The sequence below is a fragment of the Sylvia atricapilla genome, chromosome 5 (genome assembly GCF_009819655.1).
Source record: "Sylvia atricapilla isolate bSylAtr1 chromosome 5, bSylAtr1.pri, whole genome shotgun sequence".
Lineage (NCBI taxonomy): Eukaryota > Metazoa > Chordata > Aves > Passeriformes > Sylviidae > Sylvia > Sylvia atricapilla.
Genome location: NC_089144.1, coordinates 65,507,993 through 65,527,070, shown reverse-complemented (window position 1 = coordinate 65,527,070; position 19,078 = coordinate 65,507,993). Strand labels below are relative to the sequence as shown.

The 19,078-nt window shown below is 44.3% G+C and overlaps 2 protein-coding genes across 2 annotated transcripts in view; one reads left to right on the top strand and one right to left on the bottom strand.

Annotated features, from left to right (window-relative positions):
- Window positions 1-11,220, top strand: part of FAM234B (family with sequence similarity 234 member B) — a 21,695-nt gene extending 10,475 nt beyond the window's left edge. Inside the window, exons 5-13 of the mRNA XM_066319864.1 lie at window positions 18-148; window positions 1,536-1,683; window positions 2,025-2,166; window positions 2,782-2,925; window positions 6,276-6,357; window positions 6,586-6,741; window positions 7,338-7,455; window positions 8,598-8,824; window positions 9,244-11,220. Of these exons, the coding sequence (XP_066175961.1) occupies window positions 18-148; window positions 1,536-1,683; window positions 2,025-2,166; window positions 2,782-2,925; window positions 6,276-6,357; window positions 6,586-6,741; window positions 7,338-7,455; window positions 8,598-8,824; window positions 9,244-9,249 (1,154 nt within the window). The 3' untranslated portion in view covers window positions 9,250-11,220. The remainder of the gene's footprint in view (window positions 1-17; window positions 149-1,535; window positions 1,684-2,024; window positions 2,167-2,781; window positions 2,926-6,275; window positions 6,358-6,585; window positions 6,742-7,337; window positions 7,456-8,597; window positions 8,825-9,243) is intronic.
- Window positions 11,213-19,078, bottom strand: GSG1 (germ cell associated 1). Its single transcript, XM_066319865.1, has 6 exons — window positions 19,016-19,078; window positions 18,558-18,876; window positions 15,903-15,950; window positions 13,755-13,907; window positions 13,524-13,635; window positions 11,213-12,327 (listed from the first exon to the last, which is right to left on the bottom strand). The coding sequence occupies exons 1-6, from the start codon at window positions 19,076-19,078 to the stop codon at window positions 12,015-12,017; spliced, it is 1,008 nt and encodes a 335-aa protein (XP_066175962.1). The 3' UTR covers window positions 11,213-12,014.

The window sequence follows — 19,078 nt, the reverse complement described above, 5'->3', positions numbered from 1 at the left end:
TCCTGTTCTTTCCACAGGCAAGACCATATGGACACTGAACTCCACTCACCTTTCAAGTGGATTTCTGGCTGCACCAGCTGCAACTCTTCCAGATGTAGATGGAGATGGGATTAGGGATATTGTTGTTCTGGCTCTCAAAGAGACACAGGTACAGCATATCCCTACACAGGCTTTGGAAGGACCTGTACCATTTGTGTAAAGGAAAAATAGACTGATGTGGAGGGACTGTAACTGGAGCTGCAGGAGCCCCTAATTTTCATTCCCTTGGATTTTACTGAAAAGCACCCTTTTTCTTCCAGTAGGTCAGAGCAGTGAGATCAAACAATAATGACACGACCTGCATTCTTGACAGCTGGGAATGAACAGAAGAGTCATTATTTGCACCTGACTGAGACTTGAGAATTACCCGTTTCTGTTCAGTGAATGTGTGGTTTGAAGTGAGTGTTTAGCAGCAATGTAGGGATGGATCTGTTGGGAAAGGTGAGACAGGAAAAGCCTACAAATATGATTGCCTGGCAAGAGAGACTAAAACTATAAAACCTGTGAGTGAAATGGAAATGAAAGCCAGTTTTGAGATGTAGGCATGGCAGGCAGGAAGACAGCGATTCGCTGGTGATGGGTTGGGTGATAGCAAACAAAGGGGCTCGAGGGAGTAGCCCCCAAAGGTATTCAGGGAAAAGGTAGATAAGAAAAATAGTCTTTAGAGTTTAGAATACAGAATGATATGGTAATACTGCAGTTCTCATGGGCTGTATGCAAAGTCTGTAGGTTTTGTATCTCATGTGGGTTACTCTATGTAAATTAGAATATGCAGCACAAAAGGAGATACAATGTATTGGAACAAGGACTTCGGCCTCAGCTTTTCTCTCTGACCCCGCTCTTACCTTACCTGTTAGCTTTTCTCTCTTAATCCTCTCATTTTGCCCTCTTACCTTAGCCCTTACCTCTTCCCCTTAGCTTCTCTCTCTGACCCTGCCCTTACCTTACTCTCTCACCCTGCTCTCACCTCTTAGCTTTTTCTCTCTCTCTCTCTCTCTCCCTCTCTCTGTTCTTGGGCCTTCCCTTCAGCCGAGGCTGGTGGCTGTAGGCAGGCCCTGTTACCCACCACCCCTGCAATAAAACCACGTGTTTCTATAAGTGTCTCAGGTTTGCAGAGCTCCCTGCCATCCACGGATGCTCCTACATGGATCTCTGGTGAAAGGGGCATTTAGCTTATCTGAAATAAATACTTGTGTATTAATTCAGATGTAGATTTCCTTTATGCTCATCCCTCCCCACAATTCAAAACATCTATGTTGTTAGAAGAGCTCAGATTTTTGAAGTCCCTTTCATATTTGACGCATTTGTATCAAGAGAAAAGCATGAATGTAAGATGCCCAGGAAGCCAGACTGATCAAAGAGAAAGCAAACACTATTTAGACGGTGCTGAGAGGGAAATGATCAATGCAGCTTCATGCTGTGGGGTTGGGAGAAGATTCTGAGTGCAGAGGTGCTTGAAAGCACCCATAAAAATCTCTACCTCTCTCTCCTTGCAGCCTGATGTGTTTTTCATCTTGGTATCAGGAAAGAATGGAACTGCTTTGGGTGGGCCTGTCAAGTACAGCACCAATGGAGAAGGGAAAGTGATTGGTCCCCAAGTCCACATCACCAGCCGGGGAGCCATCTACATCCTGTTTGGTTTTGGTAAGATGCACCTTGCCTCTGCAGCACTTCACCTTCCTGAGAAAACATTTGTTTTACCTAAAACAGCCCAGAGTGTCCCTGGGATACTTCTGCCATGCCTTCTGCTGTAAAAGCTAGGAGGGCAAAAGCACAACCCTCACTGCCATAGTGTGGAAAAGTACAGGGGCACCAATGCCTACTAGTCTCAAATACTTTGGAGTTTCCCAAAGGCACATCATGCCAAGGGAAGTTCCAGCTCTGGGCATTTCACTGCCTTTTACCACAATTGCAGTGGCCCCAATCACTCTCTGTTCCATTGGGTTTTTGCAGCCAGGACTCTTCATCTTTACTCTCCCTGGCAGGTAATGTTCAAGCAGTTGCCCTGAGGGATATCTTTACCCAAGCCAGAAACCGGGACAACTTTCCTGCAATGCTGCAACAGGAGGAGCCAGAGTGGGAAAAGCGCAGATCTGTCAACCTGTCAGAGCTCATTGACATTTACAGGTAGAAGATGGATTTGTCATCTTTCTCCTTCTGGGAGAGAAAGGGAAGGGTAGGCACTTACTAGTGCTCCTGGAGGTGGTTGCTTCTACTTCAATACTGTCCTTCTCTTCATTGTCCAGTTGATAACTGGATAATGATAAATGTGGGGAACCCATCATTTGCTCTCTGTCCACTGGTTGTCCTAGCCAAAGAAGTGCAGAGTATAATAAAAGGATGTCCTTAGCTTCTCCTGATACTTTTTCCTTTCTTCAGCCCCTTATGCACTGCTGAAGGGAAATAAAGAGGTGTTCCCAGATAATGGAGTGTCAGTCTGCATGGGCCTGGATTTCTCAGCTCATTCTTTACTACCAAACCTAGGGGCAGGCCTTGATAGGAATAAAGGGAGGTTGCAAATGTGAACTCACAAACTTCATGCTTTTTATAATAACTCATGATGTTCAGAAGACCCCACATTTGAATTCAGCTCACTTAACTGAGGAACCCACATCACTGGGGAAAAGATGGACTTCAACAATATAGTTCACATCTTTTGTAGGAATTGCCATGTGGACAGTCAGCTAGTGCTGAGATGTGCAGATACAGGCCTTGATCTCCTCTGTTTTCCATTTGTCCCAGTGGGGGTGTTGACTTTCTACAGACAGTGAAGACACCTGACACAAACTGCAGCAACCTGCTCATCACAACCAAAGAGAGCTTGATCCTGCTGAAGGGACAGGACCTGGAGCGCCACTGGACCCTGGAGCTGCAGAATATCAGCAGGTTACTTGCTGGCAATGTTCTTCTCTCCTATTTCTTCCTGTACCGTTTCCCAGCTTTCAGTTCTAAGCACATGTGTTCCTTAGAAAGCAACTGACAGTAGTTCTCCAAGTCTGAAGAGGAATCTAAGAACTGGAGGTGTGTGTTGTTGAGCCAAGTGAGGAGGGCAGAGGGAGCCAGGAACAGAAGAGTGGAAACTCGAGCTGTGTGCTTGTGAGTGATCACAAATAAGTGGCTTGATTCAAGTACCCAACACTGAAGTCATGGGAGTGATGTGGCATTGGTGTTTAGTGGATTACTGATGTGTGATTCAGCCCATCTGCTGTCCAGGGCTTCAGTGAAGAGGATCAGTTACATTAGTGATGTTAAGAATTTAGAGCAGGTGAATGAGTATGGCCCAGAGATCTTAATGTTCCTTGAAAGTTGAAAATGAGCATTCTGATGACAGTCAGTGCACTGTCTATACTAAATGTAAACCTTAAAATAATAGTGCTCATTCTCTAATTTCACACACGGAAATTAAGTCATTTTCCATATCTTGTGGGTTGGTAATAACCAGCAATTTCAGCTTGCCCAGTATTAAATATTTGCAAAGGGCAGTTGGGCACAATTGAGGGAAATTAGATGGGAAGCAATTGCTTGCTCTAGTATTGAGAATAAAGAAAGCAGTTCTCAGGTCTGTGTTACCGAACTGTCAAGAGCATACATGGGAAGAAGGCACTGGAACTTCATTAAAGAAAAAAGCCCAGTGTTCAACTGTCTTTGATATTCAGGTAATGTCCACATTCTTGAAGGCTGATGGGTGACCTAAGCCACGACTTTAGGAATGGGTTAGGGCTTGTTGATCATGCTGTGGGGAGAGGAAATGGACTAGAAGTGTTTTGGGCCCAGAATATGCAGACTTCTGAATGTGTCTGGCATCGAGTTTAAAGGGTAAGTGTGTACTGATTAAGCAAAGCCACTTCATAGGTGCTGTAGAATCCATTATACACAAGAAATTTCTAAATGGATGTAGTAATAAGTTGGAATATACAAATCAAGAAGGGTTGAAAACTTCTTTACCAGTATGGCTGAGGTTGGAAGGCACCTCTGGAGATTTCCTAATCCCACCTGCCTGCTCAAGCAGACTCTAGATGAGCTAGAGCGAATTACTCAGGGCTGTGTGCTGTCAGGTTTTAAATATCTCCAAGGATGGAGGCTTCACAACATCTCTGGGCAGCCAGTATTCAAGGTTGCTTCTTTTTCCCATTCTCTGACCTCCCAAGGGGCAAAGTACAAAATACATGAAAGAGCTCTCAAATAATCATTGAAAAATAATAAAAGCAATTCTTGTTCTAGGCCACTGTTCTAAGGTCCTGGATTACCTATTTTTTAGAGTTAAGAAAGGAAGATTTACTACACTGAATGTATTGTGGGCAAGCATTTAATTAAGAGGTTTGTTTGGATTTTTTTAGAACTTAAGTTCTACTTAAGCATCACAGGCTGAGGGACAAATTCAGGTCAGGGCTGTTACCAGGGTCAAACAGACTGAATTCCTTGTTAGACAAACCTTATAAAGCCGCCTGTGAGCACCCCTTTTCCTGGGTAAACCTGCCCCAAGCACACCATCCAGGCAGACTGAGCCCAGACCTGTGGGAATAATTTCTGAGAAAACCAGCGTGGCTGCTGCAGATGAGCTGCATTTCCAGATAGCTTTTTACAAGATCCCTGGAAAACCATAAAGAAGAATCAGTAGTCATAAAACAAGGGCGAAGTTCAGAGACCATGAAATTGAGTAAGCAGTTGCAAATTGTGTTGTAAATGGATGTTTCAGATGAGAGAGGATTAATAGCAGGTTGCTGGGGGGATTACTGTTGGTAAGAATAATTACTAGCCTTCTGGTTCATTTGAGGAAGTGCCCAGGGGATTTTTCACTTGATTGGTAGCATCCTATGTACTTATATCTGTGTGCACTCAGTTTGTGGGATCTGCCACTGACTGTAACCCATAAGGGACATGAGAAGAGGCACCTCAGGAGATGTTTTGAGTTTGTGGTCATAGGATAGAATTGCCTGCTACTTCCTTTTGTTACTGGAGAGCTTTCAAGCTATAGGAGTATCTCATGATACTGCCTTGAAAGCAACACCTGGTTGCCAAATCTGTCTAAAGCAAATGACATTATTTGATGTCATAAGTATAAAGTCAAGCCACTGCAATACTGTGGTATTACTGTTCAGGAACCATTCTGTCATCCATCTTTTAAAGGGGAAAATGGAAAAAAAATTGGGAAAAGGTCTGGAAAAAATGCTTTAGCATGGAAGATTTAAATAACTGGGTTTATATGATCAAAGAGACTCCTGAGAGGTGAGTTCATGAGCGTGTGTAAGAAATACAAGCTAACTGGCATAGCAAGAACAAGTGCCTTGAAGCAAAAGCCATTCATGTTCAAGAAGACGCAGGAACATTTCTTTGGGTGAAATTAATCATTAGAACTGACTGTCATGAGAAGTGATGAATTCATCTCATCAAAGATGAGGCAAAGCCAGCCTACTAATACTTGGTTGATTGGGTGAAATACAGAAATCTGTCATAAATTAGAGGAGAGAGGATATACTCTGATGATCTTGCCTTGCCATAAAATCTCTAGTTCTGTGAATTTTGTTGACTCAACTGTACTTACTTAGAATTGTGCATCTTGCTTTGGTGAATTGAGGGAAGACAGAGGCAAGGCTCAGAAAGCCCAAAGCAAGGAAGATGGTTAAAAAACAGCTATAATGAGAGATACTAATGTGTTATGTCACCCAGAAGTGAGAAGATGAGAAGGGACTTCATATAACCTGCTTAAGGTTAAAAAGGCTTGTAAACCTGCCAGCAGTAAGAATACAAGGAATCATGGGCTGACATTAATGTTGAATTTATTAAGATCCATTTCACACACCTAAGGTAGCCTGGGAAATCCACTTTCTGCAGGAGACCAAATGTGCCAATGCATTTTGGAAGGGCTGGGTAATTTTATATAATAATAGGAGCAACAATACAGGTTCTCATGCAAAGGAAAGAATGATAGAATTGTGTGCAGGGAGATAAACAGATGTTTACACAGCCCATCAAGGGATGCCCCCCACACAGACAACTCTGAAGAATGGCTGACAAGCCCTATGGGCTGCTTTACCATTTTATCACTTTTCTGATCCAACAACAAATGATTCCTGACAATCAGAATAGTTCTGAGTAGATGAAAGAGCTTATCTAGCATGACAAATCTTGCCATTTTAAAAGTCAGAATGGAGGAGGAAGGCAACTATTCTGCCTCCATCTGAAATTACATTTTTTTCTACCATGGAGCTGAGTGTTTCTTTTTTTCAAATTTACAGCCAGCCTGTACCAGGCTACTTTGGTGCTGACCAAACTCTGGACTTCATGCTGCAAGCACAGACTGGAGATGGGAACAAAAAGGTAAAACAGGTGAAGGAAAGGAGGCCAGTGACAGCACAGGAGTGGGGGAGGTTGGGTAAAAAGAGACAAACATTCTCTGGTCCTTGCTTTTGCCATATCTTTGACTGGCACTCATTACTCTGTGGCCACAGGCATGAGAAGGAGCAGCACAGGCCATGACTCTGCAAAGGGGTTCTTGCATACTCATGCCTTGACACCCATTAATACTTGATCTCTCCCTGCCTTGAGGTAATGGTGATAGATGGCAAATCTGGCCGCCCTGTTTGGAACCAGGAACTTCCATGGCAGAGGCAACAACTGGATGCACTCTCAGTCATGACTTTGGACAAGAAATCAGTTTTTCTCTTCTGGGCTGATGAAACACAGCCTGTGTTACAAAGTTTGGTGAGCATGCATCTTTTTTTCACTTTGAGGTTTCTCTGTGAAGCGCATGCAGTCTCTGTCTTTTATTACTATTGTCATTCAACTTGAACCTAACATATAAGAGGGCTGTCAGGGATATCTCTTCCTTTGACATTCTGACTTCTCTGAGTCTGAACACAGGAGTTTTTGTGTGCAAATTCTTCATTGCAAAGCTTTGTTGACAGAAATTTTGCAGCCACAAACCCCAAAATTTGTGAATTTCATTTTTTCATGCAGCACTGAGGAGCTGTAACTGCAGATTTGTTCCTAGCCCAGAGTGCTCCTTCTGTCCATGCAGGCACACAGTTTGACATGGAGACTCAAACTTCCAGACTGTAGCCTTGCTTGTCAAGCTGCATATGACAGAGCTAGATTTCAACCTTACCAAACAGAAGTTGTGGAGCAAATTCTACTTTAGGGGAAAAAAGGTTTCAGGATTTAGTCTTTGTAAAACCATAGTTTTTCATTCTCTGATCCATGTAAAAACAGCACAGTGTCAGAAAACTTTATTTTTTTGACAAAGCTTGACTCCCCTTTGCTAGCCAGTTGTTATGTTTTTGTCTCTTGCATTCCAACAGCAACCTCATCCCAGACCTGAGCGCCCAGGGCTGCACCACCTCTATCTCCTCCATCCTGTTTTTCCTACAGTCCTTTTGGACCTCACCAACGCAACAGACAAAGTCATTGCTTCAGCAGGTGAGTACAAGTGGAGGAGAAACTACCTAGAAATACTGAGAGAGAAGTAGCTGTGAGAAACAATGGGCTGTAGTAGTGTCTTTAAAGGTGGCACCTAAGCTCCACCACATATGGGACAACAATGGGAAATAAGATTCATCTTCCTTCTGAAGGAGCACCCTGTCCACCCCTGACTTGGCAAATAAAAGACCCACAAAGTTTCTTACACGTTTAACAAATGAAAGGTTTAAGTTTGATTCAATGCATTTTTTACATCAGAGAAGTTATGTTGCTTTCATGAAGCTATTTTTAATTTAATGCAGTGCATAAAAAAATCACTATAAAACTTTTCTCTGTCACCTCAGATACAGTTCTGCTTTTTTTGGCCATCTCCTGCTATTTGGGATGGGAGCTGTTCTGCTTCTTCCTCTTTCTTTTAGTAAGGAGGAATCCAAAATATATAAGTGTATTTTCAGGGAAAAGTAGATCTGGTTTGACATTATACAAGATTGTACAGTCCCTGTTCAATTTCCCTGCTCATTCTAAATCAATTCAGCAAATAAGCAGCCTCTTGTGCATGGGAGTGTGGGGTAAAAGATCAGTTCATGCAGAACTGAAGAAGTAGGCCAAAAAGCACAGAAAAACTGCTGTATCGTAATAACATCTAATTGGACTGGTATCAAAAACACAGTTCAGTCAAGAACAATAGAATACTATTTTTACAGGGGCTTTTTAGAAACTAGGATTTCTGAGGTCTGTACAGATCATCCTGCACTGACTGGAATAACCTGAATTGCTGGTGCTTTACGAATTTCCCATTTTGTAGAGGTAAAGAGTAGCACTAACAGGTGTGCAAAGAAAGTTGAGAGTGAACTGTATTCTTGACATGTGTTCATACCCTATGTCAAGCCCAAAAGCATAACCTGGAACCAAACCCTTCGATTTCTGATCTGTATTTCAGTTTCTTTCTGTGGAAAAATGTTAAAATTAATTTTTCCTTATCAGTTAAGGTACATGGAATTGTAAAGTCAGACTGAATATACCATCAGTCTAGTGGATGTTTTGACTGAGTAAGGGCTGTATGATTTTTTTTTTTTTTTTTTGGAAGAAACGTAATCATTTGTTCCTCACCACTATTTTCTTGCCCTTTTCCGATGGACCAGTTGGAATTAATGATCTCCAAAAGGATGCATTTCACATCACCGTGACAACAACTGCAACCTCTGAAAAACAGCCAGGATTTCTGTCAGTCAGCAAGCTGGGCCTGAAGTGGGCCATGATGAGTCAAGGTCGAATGGTGTGGTTAAAGGACAGCAGCACTCCAAAAATCAGCCGTGGAGAAGTGAGGCGATTTCTTGCCCGGATGAAATTTGCTGACTTTCCTCAAAAGGTGAGATTGTGCGGGAATCTCTAATGAACCCCATTAATAAAACATCTGATCTCTTCACTACAGGCACAGTTAAAGTGTTCTTTGGGATGGAAAGAGACTGGTGGGGTGCAAAGTGACTGTTTGCAAGATGACTGGCTGCCCCTTTGGGCGTAAGGTGGACAGATTGTGAAGCAAAGATGTACTTAGGCAGTTGAACACAGCACAGGATCTCAGAAAGAAACAGGGATGATCATAAGAGACTGAGAGACTTGCAGAGGGATCAGAGAGGTGGGACTGAGATCACTTGTTTTGACGTGGGCAAACAAGGGTCCTCCATATAGTGGTGCCCAGATTCTCTTGCTGACTTGTAAATTACCACTTTACTGGACTGGATGATAATAGATTTTGGCTTTAATGTTTGTTTGCCTTTCCTTCTTCAGCTCTAGCCTGGTGGTTCCTCAGATGTTGGTTGGACCTGTGGCCTGTATGGGGAATATAGGAAGCTGCTCTGTGTATCTTCAGGAACCAGCTGTGTAGATGGAATGGGGGCTAAAAGCACTTCCCCTTTCTTCAGCTATCTGGGGAATGCTGCTGGAGGCAGGTTTGTCCTAGGCAGACCTGTTCTGTACCAGAGAAACCTTGTTCAGCAATTCCCCCTCCATATGCTGTTCTTGCATGCTTCCTTCCAGGTAACACAGAAATGTGAACTTAGAGTTTATATACGTAGATATAAAAAATCAGGCTTTATATATATATACATGTGTTTATTTATACAATATATGTATATTTTTTGTATGTTTAATTTATGAACGAGATTTAGGACACACCTTTTTATGTCCAAACAGTGTTCCCAAACAGCCTAACAAGCTCTATGCCTAGAGTGAGCCATGATGAGTCAAGGCAAGTGGTGTGGCTAAAAGACACCTTTAATCTTTTTATTTTTGGAGAGAAGCCTCTGACTCCTGCAGTTAAGTCTTACCTACAACTTCTCCTGTGCTCTCAGCTCTCCATGCTGTTGCCAGACTCACAAACAAACTAGTTTTCTGGCTGAATTACCTGATCTAGAGAACGATGGTCTCCACAGCATTTGCCAGCCCCTTCCACTTGTGTCTTTCTTTCCCAGTTCCAAGTTAAGGACACCAAGTTCAGGCATATGAGAGTGATGTAGAAGTGAAAGGTTCACAGCTTATTTCTCTCCATCCTTAAGGTTTGTATGAACCCAAATTGTCATTGTAACATCAACATCATGTCACTGTATGAACCCGACTGTCACAGTATAGGTCACTCAATCTTGTCACAGCAAAGCTGATTCTTACACTGCTGCTCCAGGGTTTAGAGGTTCAGAGAGACACAGAACTGGAAAGCTTTTCCTGTGAATTTTAACCCCATTCTGAGCTCAATATTGCCATTCCTTCGGTAGCCCAGCCCTGTGTGCAGCTCCAGCAGGAACAAGCTACCCCCGGGACACATTTGCTCACAGTGTGTTAGGTGTTTTAAGCTGTGTCCCAGAGTGTGCCATCATTCTCTGTTGCATTTGAAGAGCATCTGTATGAATTTTCTTGTAGTAGAAAAGACCACATAAAAGGGAACCACTTTGGTGCCCAGTTGTTCCCCACAGTTTAGGGCAACAATATAGGAACTGTTGTCCCAGTATGCCATTCTAAGTCTGGTCTTTGACATTAAACAGAGCCAGGCTGAGATGAGGATTGCAAAGGACTCTTCTGTCTAGCATGCACCCTTCCAGCCTTGCCACATTTCCCCATGAGTTCTGAGGTGACAGCAGACTGACACTCTTTCCAGATGGGCACATTAGACATGGATATGCTCTCCTGAGCCCTTGACACCTCTGTTTGCTGGATCATCCTCTCCATCATTCTACATCTCTATATAAAGCTTCCAGGATAGCCCTTCAGGTTTAGCTGCAAGCCCCAAGGCTGGTCCTTGTGCCCTGTTCTCCTAATGTCAGAGCCTGTGAACAGTTTGTATATGTTTGATGGTATTTTGTTGTAAATAGCTTTGTATATATTAGCACAACTGTAGCAATGGCTCTAGGCCTGGCATTTTCCTCCAGACAGGGTTTAGTGTTCACAATATGTAGTCAGTTAATAGAGCTGCATAATAGGACTGAAAGTGTGAGGACCAGTAAAGTATGAGGGATGAAACAGGAGTACCTCTTCCTCCTGTCCAGCCCCCACCTTGCTGGGAAAGGTGAATCGGCTCTTACCTAAGTAGTTACTCTTCTGAGATTCCTCCTGAGAGAACTGATATTCAAGAGCAGTGATGTTATCTCCTCCTCAATGTGAATTCACCCTGCCCACACTCCCCCCAGCCCCCACTGTGAATAAAGAGTCTGTCTGTATATTGTTGGAAAAATGTATTTGAACTACAGTGAAGCAAAATAAATACTGTGGACAGCATCATGTGTCATGTGAACCATTGTTTCACCTTTGAGAGATGATGAGTTTGCCTGGGGTTTTGCTTCAGGGGTCGTTTGCAATATTTTTACAGTGGACAAAAAGGAGCAGGTGAATAGAAGTAATGTAAAAAGTGGAAGTCCTGCCAAATTCATAAAGCTTGCAAAAAAACGAGTAAAATGACACAGACAGCAAAGTACTTCAGAATAGGAGATTTTTAGGCAAAAAGCAGGAAGGGAACATGTGGGAGTCATTACAGATAGGAAAGAGGAGGAGACATGTCAGAAAGCTAACCCCTATTCCTACTGCACCAGCACTTTAGATCTGGGGGCATGGAGAAGAGTTTGGGCCTGGAAATTAAGAATAAATGGGGTGTTCAGAGAGGGTGACAGCTGATCAATGTGAACACCGATAGCCTTCACCACTGGAGATGTTGAGGGATGGTCAATGTGACACCACCCAGCAGTGCAATTTGCCATCTGGATGGTGCTGACTATCTGTTCCAAAGTGCAATACTGCGATTAGGACGTCTGACTCAAATCTGAAAGTGCTGGAGACTGCTGCCACCAGCATGTCCCTCCAGTTTCACCCTTGCTAGATGAAGGTACCCATCACACTTTATATGACCAGGGAGGGCCCCCAAACTTCTACTCTAGTTGCCATGACCCAGTGCCCCCCTCCTCACTCTCTGTAGAGACAGGAAGAGCTCCCCAAAACCTGCTAACAGTGGTGGCAGTTCTTGGTTCAGAGCTCTTGTGCCTCCCAAACCACACTGCTCTGTCCGTGTACACTTTTCCCTAACAGCGATCCTCCCCGATGGTCTGGCCCAGGACTTCATCTAGGTCCAGCTCTGGTTCCCGCTGGAGTATTTTCTGCTGCAGATCAGTGTAGAAGTCGACTCCCTCAGAGACTGAATGGAAGACCTTGCCTTTGGGCTCATAGTAACTGCTTATTTGCTGTATGAAGCACTGGTGGTGCTGAGGGTGATCCTTGAAGGTCCCATCATATCCCTTGATGTGGTTCCTTTTGAACTCCAGTATTGTCTTGGTGTAGGTATTGAGAGTGGTGACAGCAGAGGCCATGCAGCAGGTGAAGGAGGCCCAGGCCATGCTGCCAGAGACACAGAGGCAAATGCTGTGAAAAGCCATAGAGGGTACAGAACACCGTGACACACTCCAATTCTCCCTGATTTGCCAGGAAGAACCTACTGGGCACAGACATGAACTAAAATGACTAAGGCTCATAGCGTTACAGTTCTGAGGGCTTATCCCACCTCAAGATTCTTCTTAGATCAGTGGGATAAATATTGGTCATCCCTATGACAGGGAAAGGAGTGATACAGGGAGAAGAGCAGCAGGAACATCTGTAGCTGGTCAGAGCAGGAGAGCACAGCTCACATTGCAGGGCTGCTCAGTGTCTTACTGCGCATGAGGCTTGTCTATGTGAGCATAACCAAATTGCCATCCTGGCATTTGATGTCCACGAGTGGCACACAGCACTGAAGTGTTTAAGAATCAATATGGTCATCATCAATACAGCATTGTAAACTCGACCTGCACTCTCCACGGGCACCTGCAAGGCACCTCCAAGTGTTTTTCCAGTCATGTGTGTCATGTCAGCTGTGCTTGGCTGCTTTATCCTTCAGAGAAAGGCACACTGAGCCAGTTGCTTTTCACAGCTCCTCTTCCTGGCTCACAGGTGACACTGTGATCTACTGCCTGCTTTCCCTCCTTCCTGCATGTAATACCATCTTAAGATGACCTTGGCCTCCAGTGCAACTGCCCTTATGTGGCTGGGCCGGCACTGGAGAAGATGGTGTGACTGCTGGTTGGGAGCTGAACTGTGCCCACATCTTCAGGCACGTGTCAAGGCTTGGTGTTGCAGGAATAGGCCCTTTTGCCTGACATTGGTTAGTGGAGATGCCAAACCAGCATGCAATTTATTAAAACTGCAGAAAAACAAGGTGTGTTCAAGAGCGTCATTACAAGTGGGACACTGGCCTCTGCACACAGGGAAGAGTTTGAGATCAAATGGAGCAAACCAGCAGAGGGGCAAGCCTAATTAGTCAGCAGGGCTGAAGGCAATTGTTTAGGTGTGACCTCATTGTTTTCCCAGTCCTTTGGTAGCTATTCATTTAAGTAGCTCAGCCACCATTTATTAAAACAGGGTGAGGCAAAGACAGGAGATTAGTAGTAGGAGAACCATGGTACACATGTCTTTGGAACACACAGAAGGTCAGGAAAGGAGGAGGCATGGCTGAAGGTCTAAAGGCTAAGGGAGTGAAGATGACTTCAGAGCTCACATACTAGAATGCCCAGCCATAGTCCCACGTGTGTGGTCTCCAGTCCTCCGGTCCCAGATTAACTGTTGCCTGGAAGACTTGAGTGTACATCATGTGTGCCACCATCCCAAGGAGACCTGGACACAAAGGACAAAGCAAAGAAGTTATAACAGGAGCCAGAGCAGCATACTTCAGCCTTGAGTGGAAAAGCAGGCTCTCCAGTGCCGAGATTCCAAGACTACAGTAATATACTTACCTGACAGCACTGAGGAGACAGCAGCAAAGGCATTCAGCTTCATCCCACAGACAGGATTGCCAGTATGCAGAATTTCCACCATCAGGAGGATGAAGCTGATGAGCAGCAAGCTGATGTACAGTATCTCTGATCCCAGTGACAGCCAAAGGATTCCTGCCAGGAATACAGGATGAAAACATATTCAAGGAAGAGTGCTCCCCTCTCTCAACCCAGTCCTGAAAGGATGTCCTTTGGACAGAAGGGAACGAAGGAAAACAAACAACACCCAAAAGCAATCTTCCCAGGCTGTGAGCAAGGGATCAATGGATGCTGTAGGGGACAGAGTGCCTGTCACAGAGGATGGCTTGGCTCCTCTAGCATGGCAGAGCTGAGAGGAACAAAAATGCCCTCTGTAAACACACCAGCATTATTCATAAACAGCAAGGAGGAAAGCAAAGAGGAAAAGACAGGGGAAATAGATTATTAGCATATAGATTGGCCACAAACACATCTGAGCTCTTATCACAACAATGAAAGCAAACATCTTTTAACCTGGGGCTCAACTTGTTAAGAGCTGTATGGTGCAACCATGACTGTCTGGGACATGGCCTCCAGAATTCAGGAGGCCTCATGCAAGCCTGTATTTCTCACTGAAACCCCAATTAAAATGAAAGTACATTCCTTGAGGTTGATCCAGCCAGGGCAGTAACATTGACCACTCACCCTGCTTCTTGAACAGAGTGCAGGTACTTTCATGCTGGGATTTCGAGTGGGATTTAAGTGATACCAGAGCTCACAACTGAGCTGAGTTCTACAGCTGTGCAGTAAGAATTGAAGGAGAATGAAGAAAGGCACTCTGTAATGCTGGGCTGTGGAAAAGCACAGGATTCACTGAGCAAGAAACATTAATCTGACAAATGAAGCAGCACTGTGAGCACTACTGTTAGCAACTATTAATGGCTGTAGAGGAGACATTCAGCTGGGGAAAAGGAGTGTGAAGAAAACCCTCATTAATGTGGCACTGACTTGAATACTCAACATCATTAGTGCCATAGAGTCACTCAGCTCTTTAGCAGAAATAGATGAGCTGCATTCCCTGTTTAAAAGAGCTAGCTGCTGGCTGCAGCACCATCAAGGAGAATATTTCATTAAAGGTCAGCCTATCAAAAGTATTCTGGAGGTTGCAGGCACCACACATACAGAGAGACCTCTGCATCCTTTTCCTTGCTTCCCACTGATGATGTGTAATTTGGTCTTGTAACGTTGCCTGTGTATTGTGGAGCTGCTCTGCCCGCACCCAGCTCAGCCAGACCATCCCACAATCAGCAGTCACTCCACCTTGTCCAGTGCTAACCCAGCTATACAATAGCACCTGCACCAGTCATGTTAAGATGGTACTTTGTGCAGGAAGGGGTGAAAATGGCACTTGCAAATCCCCAGCATTTATTACACCCTTGCTCTGAGGGTTTGAATGCTGACACAGGCTCTTCACTCCAGGCCTTTCCCTTTCACATATGAACATCTTCTGAAATGCCTTGCCACCAGGGAAGTTTGCAAGCCCACACCAATTGAAAAGCTTTCATTAAACAGAATCTCCATAGCATATTTACACTTACATCAAAGTATACTGAAGCTATCCACAGGGTGATTTGAAACATGTGACAATGACAGGAGGGGTGATCTCTCCTAAAAAATGCAGTTTTGTATTTAATGAGGCAGGGACTTCACCTTGAAAGCATAGCTTTCAGATGTTCTGTTCACTTGCCACAGAGGAGATTCAGCTTCTAGATTCTTCGTATTAGACCCTCAAACTGAAGCAATGAGTTAACGTGTAGCCTGTGTGGAAGGGACTGCCCTGAGGCTACATCCATCCTCCTCCCCTTTGTTTCTGCAAGATCATAACCCCAGACCAGGCGACTTACTACATGAGACAAATGCCACTTCATACTGGAGGGAATCTGATGTTTCTAGCACTGACTTCACAAATGGCAGTTTTATGCAAACATCTGGGAGAAAATCTATGCTCTTTTAGCAACCACAGCATTTCATGCCCGGCTCTTTGGGGACTCACCCTGCTGTCCCCACACGGGCAAAATGTTGCAGGTCCCCTGTCCCAAGGAGGTGCACTGTACAGCTACAGTGAAATACAGCGAAATACAGTGCTCTTACCTCTCTCTGCTGGTGGCGAAAGCTCAATAAAGCTCCGGCATTTCTCTTCTGAAACACAAAACCAAAGCTTTTAGTTTATGAAACAATGCAGGGAACATAGGGGAAAAGAAAATCTCTTCATCTCACTCTCTTTTCAGTGCATACATCCAGTCATCCCTGAATCTACCCATCAGACTTTCCCACTTCTGGTCTTTTTCTGACTGTCTTTCCAACCCTTCATTGAGGCAAAGGATGAAAAGGCAACATTTGCCTGCAAAACTAGAAATGGCCTTTTCAGCAAAAAAGCTTCAGCAATTCATAAATCTTACTAGCCTCTGCTGAATATAAAAATCTGTTCCTATTCATTAGAACATTACTGATGATCAGGTCTGTTAAGGGTGTATCTTGTAACAGACTGCAGATCCACCGCTTCTGCTGAATTCCCACACACCCTAATCTCAGAAGAGCATTTCTAGCACTGCTTCTCAAAGAAGAAAGCAAAAAACCGCCCCCCCAAACCCTTCCCAAGTGAAATACATCGTGACAAAGATGAAAGTCCCCCTTCTGTGGCAGAGACTCATACAGAAATATGGTCCTCAGTCCTCACATTTTAGGCATGCTATTTCAACAAATTGTGTTATTATTTGCTTTGGCTTTTTATGTTGGCCAGGCGCAAACTACTGTCTCAGCTGAGGGTCCATCATTATTATCTGTAAGTCTCTGTCCCTACATACTGCATTACTGCATCACTGCATCACTGCATTACTGCATTACTGTGCTTAAGAGTCCTCTCCTCCACTTGGCACAGTATTTTCCCCCAGATATTTCCGCTTCATGTAAGAATCTCATTTTCTTAATTTCTATCCCCAGTTCTAATCTTTCCAAATCTCCTGTGTTACTTCTGTCATCCACAGCTCTCAGGATGCTACCCAGTTTAGTGCCATCTGCGGTTCTCATTAACTTGCAATTTGCTACTTCACCTAGAACTTTAATGAGGATATTCAGTAATGGCTCATCTAAACTGATCCTGAGATTAGCCTGAATAATGAAATCCTTTCTCCAGCTCGACTCAAACTCCTTTTGTTCAGAGTAGTCCCTTTTTTGTTGTTTTTATTGTCTATGCAGTTGCTTCAAAGATTCACATTAGTGGGTGGGTTGTGCTCGATTTACAGGAAGCAGGAGGCTGAGACTGACTGTGCTTCTACCCTGTGCTCTATCCCGTGTTCTGCTGCAATCCAGATGTTACATACTTTCTGTGTTCCTTCAGGCACTGGGGTTATTCCAGGACTGCCCAGTAGACAGAAGAGTTGCTTAGAGAAATCAGTTGAGGGATCTAGTTTCATTCCCACAAGCATCATGGAAACACAACCCAACCCAGTCCTAAATAAACACATCTCCTTCCACAGCCCGTCAGGAAATGCTTAAAACAAAAAGCAGCCCACTTGTTAGGACATGAGACTTTCAAGCATTCCCTTCTGTTCCAACCCCTCCTTCTGTCTGCTTTTCTTCACCAGTTATTTATTTTCAAACTCTGACAGCAACAGAGATGAAAATACTATATGAGAAGGATGGCTGGGGTAAAGAAGGTGAGATGTTTGTACTTGGGCAGAGCTGAAGAGAGGGTGGTGGGCTCAGTGGAATGGCTGTGATGAAAGTGACTTTCATCACTATTTTTAGATACAAATCTCTGTGTTGACCACCTTCTGGATTAGTTCTGATCCTTGATGCATGTGGCAGGCAGCAAAGGGCATCTGAGCACTGCAGAGCACCCACCTGTGCTGGTGTGGCACAGGTTCCAGCAGAAGGACTTGAGCAGGTCTGGGCAGAAACAAGTCAAGGATGAAAGGAAGCACCAAAGGGTTCTAGTACAGGTTGCACAACCAGTCCCTGGCACTTCAGGATTTACAGCGCCAGTCCCACATAGTCAAAAATCACAAAGGAAATCTGTCACAATATCATGAAAACTAAAAGAATTACAATATTGCAGCTCTAATCTTCGGGCCAATTTGTCTCCTAGCTTTAGTTCCTTTGGGTTCAGATCCTCCAGGTTTTCTCTGTATCTGTAAGGTAGTAATTCCCTTTCTCTGGTCTTGTTTGTTTGGGTTTTTTTTTTTTTTTGGTTTTGGGTTTTGCTTTGTTTTTGGTTTTTTAATAAAAGCCCAGTGTCTGTTTAATAACACAAAATAACCCAGTTTGGTGATTTAAGAACACCAACTATTGTAGTCCTCACAGTGATAGCTAAAAATTAACATTTGCATAAAATCACTGTACTTAAATTTCTGAGAGAAGATGTACAAATTTACCCAAAAAGAGCATGAAGTAAGCTGTGTATAGGAATGGAGGTATGGGGAAAGGGAAAGGAGGGTTATGGAAGTTCCCATCAGGATGAACAGTGCCATCATAAAGTCACTGGCATCAGCACCATCACTTGCACTTCACAGCCCCTATTTCCAGATCAGAGGGCACACCAGAGACAACCATTCTCCATTTCCCTGCTCTGTGAACCTTCCAGTGAAGGACAGAAATACATTGACTGCACCAGTGCACAGGGCTGATACCATCTAGGAAAAGGAAGAAAAACTTTCCAACGGTTCTCAACCTCCCACCTTTCAGTTTCAAACTTCTGTGGAGTAAATACAAGGCAATAAGTTGTGGCTACCCTCAGCAACACACTACCTGGCCCTTCCATGCTCTCTTCACAGGAAAGCCACATCCCTGTGTGGAAGTATCTGAAGGCAAAGCGGTCATCTCCAGTCTCCCAGCTGTAGTGCACTGTGTCCTCAGACGAAACATTGCTTGCATCTGCATCAGATGGCATGGGGACACCCACACACTGGGAGGCTTTGCTCTTCCCACACAAAGGCTTGGGAACTTTCTGGGTGCCAGTGCACCAGTAGCTGCCCAGCAAGGCTGTGGTGGAGAGGGTGAGAGCCAACAGGTTCAGGATGACAGCCAGGAAAGTACGGTGCAGTGGCAGTCCCTTCAGCAGCTCCATCTACAGCGCACAAATAGGAGAGAACATCACACTGGCCACTTGTTCCACACAGCCTGATGAATCCCACCTTTTCCCAACACGCAGCCATGGGGAGGGCTTATGAACACTCTTCCCTCCTCACAACATCCCAACAGCTCACCCAGCATGGAAGAAGCATTTCTCGAAAGCCAGGGCAGTGGACCAATAGGTCAGCATCAACCAT

Bases quoted from the DNA above. Each gene is read 5' to 3' on its own strand.
- GSG1 (XM_066319865.1), bottom strand. From the start codon at position 19,078: ATGGTTGATGCTGACCTATTGGTCCACTGCCCTGGCTTTCGAGAAATG. The intron at 18,877-19,015 runs GTGAGCTGTTGG...TGTGCGCTGTAG, and splicing joins AAATGCTTCTTCCATGCTGG to ATGGAGCTGCTGAAGGGACT. The intron at 13,636-13,754 runs GTAAGTATATTA...CTTTGTGTCCAG, and splicing joins TGTCTCCTCAGTGCTGTCAG to GTCTCCTTGGGATGGTGGCA.